Source organism: Sphaeroforma arctica (assembly GCF_001186125.1).
Source record: "Sphaeroforma arctica JP610 unplaced genomic scaffold supercont1.145, whole genome shotgun sequence".
NCBI lineage: Eukaryota > Ichthyosporea > Ichthyophonida > Sphaeroforma > Sphaeroforma arctica.
This window is the reverse complement of record NW_014040413.1, coordinates 5,498-8,972: the sequence shown is the minus strand read 5'-3', so window position 1 is coordinate 8,972 and position 3,475 is coordinate 5,498. Positions and strand designations below refer to the sequence as shown.

The 3,475-nt window shown below is 38.6% G+C and overlaps 1 protein-coding gene across 1 annotated transcript; it reads left to right on the top strand.

The window, feature by feature from the left end:
• Positions 1–2,709: 2,709 nt before the first annotated feature.
• On the top strand, positions 2,710–2,973 carry SARC_03009 (hypothetical protein; the record flags this gene model as incomplete). Its single annotated transcript, XM_014303194.1, has 1 exon — positions 2,710–2,973. A coding segment is annotated over one exon (264 nt), but the record flags the coding sequence as incomplete, so codon positions are not given.
• Between the last annotated feature and the right edge of the window lie 502 nt (positions 2,974–3,475).

Sequence of the window (3,475 nt, the reverse complement as noted above, 5' to 3'; positions counted from 1 at the left end):
CACACACACACACACACACACATGTATATATATATATATATATGAATATATATGTATATGTATATATATGTATAGTATATATATATATGTATATATAGTGGGTGTATGGATGTTGTGTATGTGTTGTCGTAGTAAGTATACGTGCAACAATAATTACACATTGTTTAGTATTTAAGATATCTACGTATTAACCTGCTGATAAATATTTCATGTTTTTATCTATAATTAATATGTGGACATGCGTGTGATCAAAATTGGATGTTAATTATAGATTTCATGAAGAGACTAGCACTGGTAAGAGGTGAGCGTTGAGGAATCGCATATATACGTACACTCGCAGGACCTGTGCTTCGAAGTATCACAACTACAACCTGACTTTAAGCCAGACAAACAGATAGCGCGAGACATCCTTTTTTTAATAATTTTTCGTGTTGACAGAATGCATGAACGTGTACCCATATTGTACATATCGACGAGTTTTTTCTCGTATTCTATGTGATGCTTGCTACATACCTTCGGCTAGGTCGCTGTACCACTCGATTTTATCGTTGTAACCGCGAGATGCGCCGGCGCATACGGCGGCGACCACAAGGGCACAGAGAAGGAATATACGTTGGAATAGCATGATATGATATGGGTTTGAAGTCTGTTGTTACTATCAAATGTACAACGAACGAGTTTTGTTTTTAGAAGAATAGATACAATATACACATCTATAAATTAGCCGTCTGAAAATAACACACAAGAGGGGAGGCTGTCCTGACTCCCGAGCAGGACGCAGGTTGGTTGTGGCTATTTTATTTTTTACTTTTGTTTTGTTTTTAAAAATAGAACGATACATAAATATATATACTTGTAAATAGAAATAAGAATGTTTGTTTCCTTGGATACTCGGATGTCAAAAAAATGGCACATAGTGTCGTTTGAGTGCTGTCACTGTGACACCGGGCCCGGTCAAGCTGGTGACTCGTGAATTATATATTTATGTGTCGCTTTCATCAGTGCACTCAGTGCTGTGTAGAATTGACACTCTCAGGGGAGAGAGTGTCAATTCTAAGAGACTCGAGACTGTAGTCACTAATCTAGTATTCACCACACTCCAGAGTCGCCGGACTCGCCACACGGTCACACATTTTACTTAAAAAAAAAACAGTTTTAAAAACCTCTACTACTCTCTCTGTACTTTACAGGGAGTAGCGCTATGCTGCATCTTTCGTTTATCCAACGATCCTAAACATTAAGCATTTCAGATTTAAATAGATTGTTTGAAGACGTTTGATTGACTGGATTAGTTAAAATTAGTCTAAAGCAGTTGAATAGCGAGTTTACTCAGCTTACTGAGTTCCTGGGCTAACTCATTGCGTTTTACGCTGAAACGTTTATATTTCAATAAGTATACGTTTTTAAACTTTTATATTCATATTGTGGTCCTGAAAATATATTTGGGGTCATTCCCTTTGGCGCCACACAAGCCCGCCAATCTATTTACAGTATATGTGTCGGTCAGTTGCTAAAGTTGACAGGAGATCAAACACAGAAAAAAAACATTCAAAGCGTGCTTTTTCCATTGGTCGGTGTTGTTTTTCTTGGCCAAAATATAGGTATGGGCGTATCTATCCAGGTCGAATTAGCTTAAATTTCAGGTCATAAAAGTAGTATAAAACGTTGCAACGTTTATACATGAAAAATACGTAAAACGCTAAACTTTTATATCTATGCTTTAAAACTTTTAAATGAGGTTAGGCTCCTGGCCTCTTGCGGACTGTGGTCCTACCTCCTTTCTCTGTGATTCGCTCTCATCATGATGAGACTTGTCCTCACAGAAGTTCAGAGGCAGACGGCCAGACAGTGACTGAGAAGAGGTAGAACTTCCAGAGAACTACGAGTATAAGCGTTAAACATCGCAAATATAGCTTTTACCTGGACGTAAAATGAACAGGGCCACTAGATAAGAAACCCTGTATTTAGGGTTTCAGAACATACACATGCACTGATATTCACCCAAATCTGACTAAACACGCTAAAACTGCACATATACACGTCTGTTTATTGTTATTTGCACAAGTTAAAAAGAGCTAAGATGAGTGTCTCTGGGCTGAAGCCATTGATAGAGCCACTGTTGAAAGTAGTACCCCTGTCACGCTTTAAGGGTGTGGTTGCCATTGGTTCTAGTTTTCTTTTTAACACGCGTGCGGCATCCTGTGCATCAGATATTGTCTTGGAAAGAATCTATGTGAGCTTCCTACAACTCTGTGTTTCGTCTCTAAGGAAGATACAAGCTTATGATAATGGTAACGTAGTTGCACTGCCTGTATTCGACGGATGGAGGGAGGCAGCGAAACTAGCAAATACTAGTCGTGCAGAAGACACGAAGAAGCATCTACAACGAGTGTTTAAGAGATAGATAAGAAGAACTTCGACGAGGCAAAAAAAAAATTGTAATGTGCAGTTCCTACGTACAAGTACAAGGCTGCACAACACCTTATGCTACTATATAATGACATAGGGATTGAGTTTATTGTAGCTCTACATGAAGCGGTGCAACAGTATGCTGCTTTGCAAGTTGATGAGCTAGTCGATTATATCATAGCGTATGATACCGACTATATTGTGCTTGGTTGCGATAATATAGTCGTTGATTCTCGATGGCGGACGGGTTCTGCGAATGTTCTGTTTCGGTTTCAATGTACAAGAACAGCGGTGAAGGCTATGCTTGACGATCCACAGAAGAAGTTGACTGAACACCAGCGAATATTTTTAACAGCTATATGTGATCTAGGATTTGATCGTGCCATTTTTCTGGCAGCTTTGCCTATGAAAACATACTTATGTGAGAACACTGGCATGGCACCACGGGGACTATGCAATATGCTTAAGGAGTATAGAGAGACTACATCAGTAGAGAAGGGTCTAGATATTACGCGTAATGGTAGCACTACCAAAATCGAACAAGATAAGCTGGATATAGTACAAGTAAAGTTGATATTCTTCTGTCAACCAATATACTACAAGCCTGCCGAGTGATTCATGCCTTTTAATAAGAATGTACATGCGCAAAAGCTTGAACAGCTCGATCTAACTCCGGAACAGATAAGCACAAAAACATCCTTATAAATAAATGGTATGGATCTGATAGATACACGGAACTGGGTTAATGGAATGTATAAAATTGTATGCTCCCCTTGCAGCTGGCAGTTTGGAACGAAAAGATAGTTGTGGCAGGTGTAGAAATACGGCCTTCCGTCAGTCTAAAATATCAAGATCGATTGAGGTAATACATTGGTTTTTATTTGTATTTTAAATAATTTAATACAAGCTCTTTTTCCAATATTTCCAAAGTGTTCTAAATTCACTTTGATGGCTCCAATAGCCTGAGTATTTGGTATGACTCATCTACTTGGACCTATTTGAGACATTAGTAGATGTAGGATACTATTAGTAGTAAATACGGCCTCCGGTCAGTCTAAAATATCTA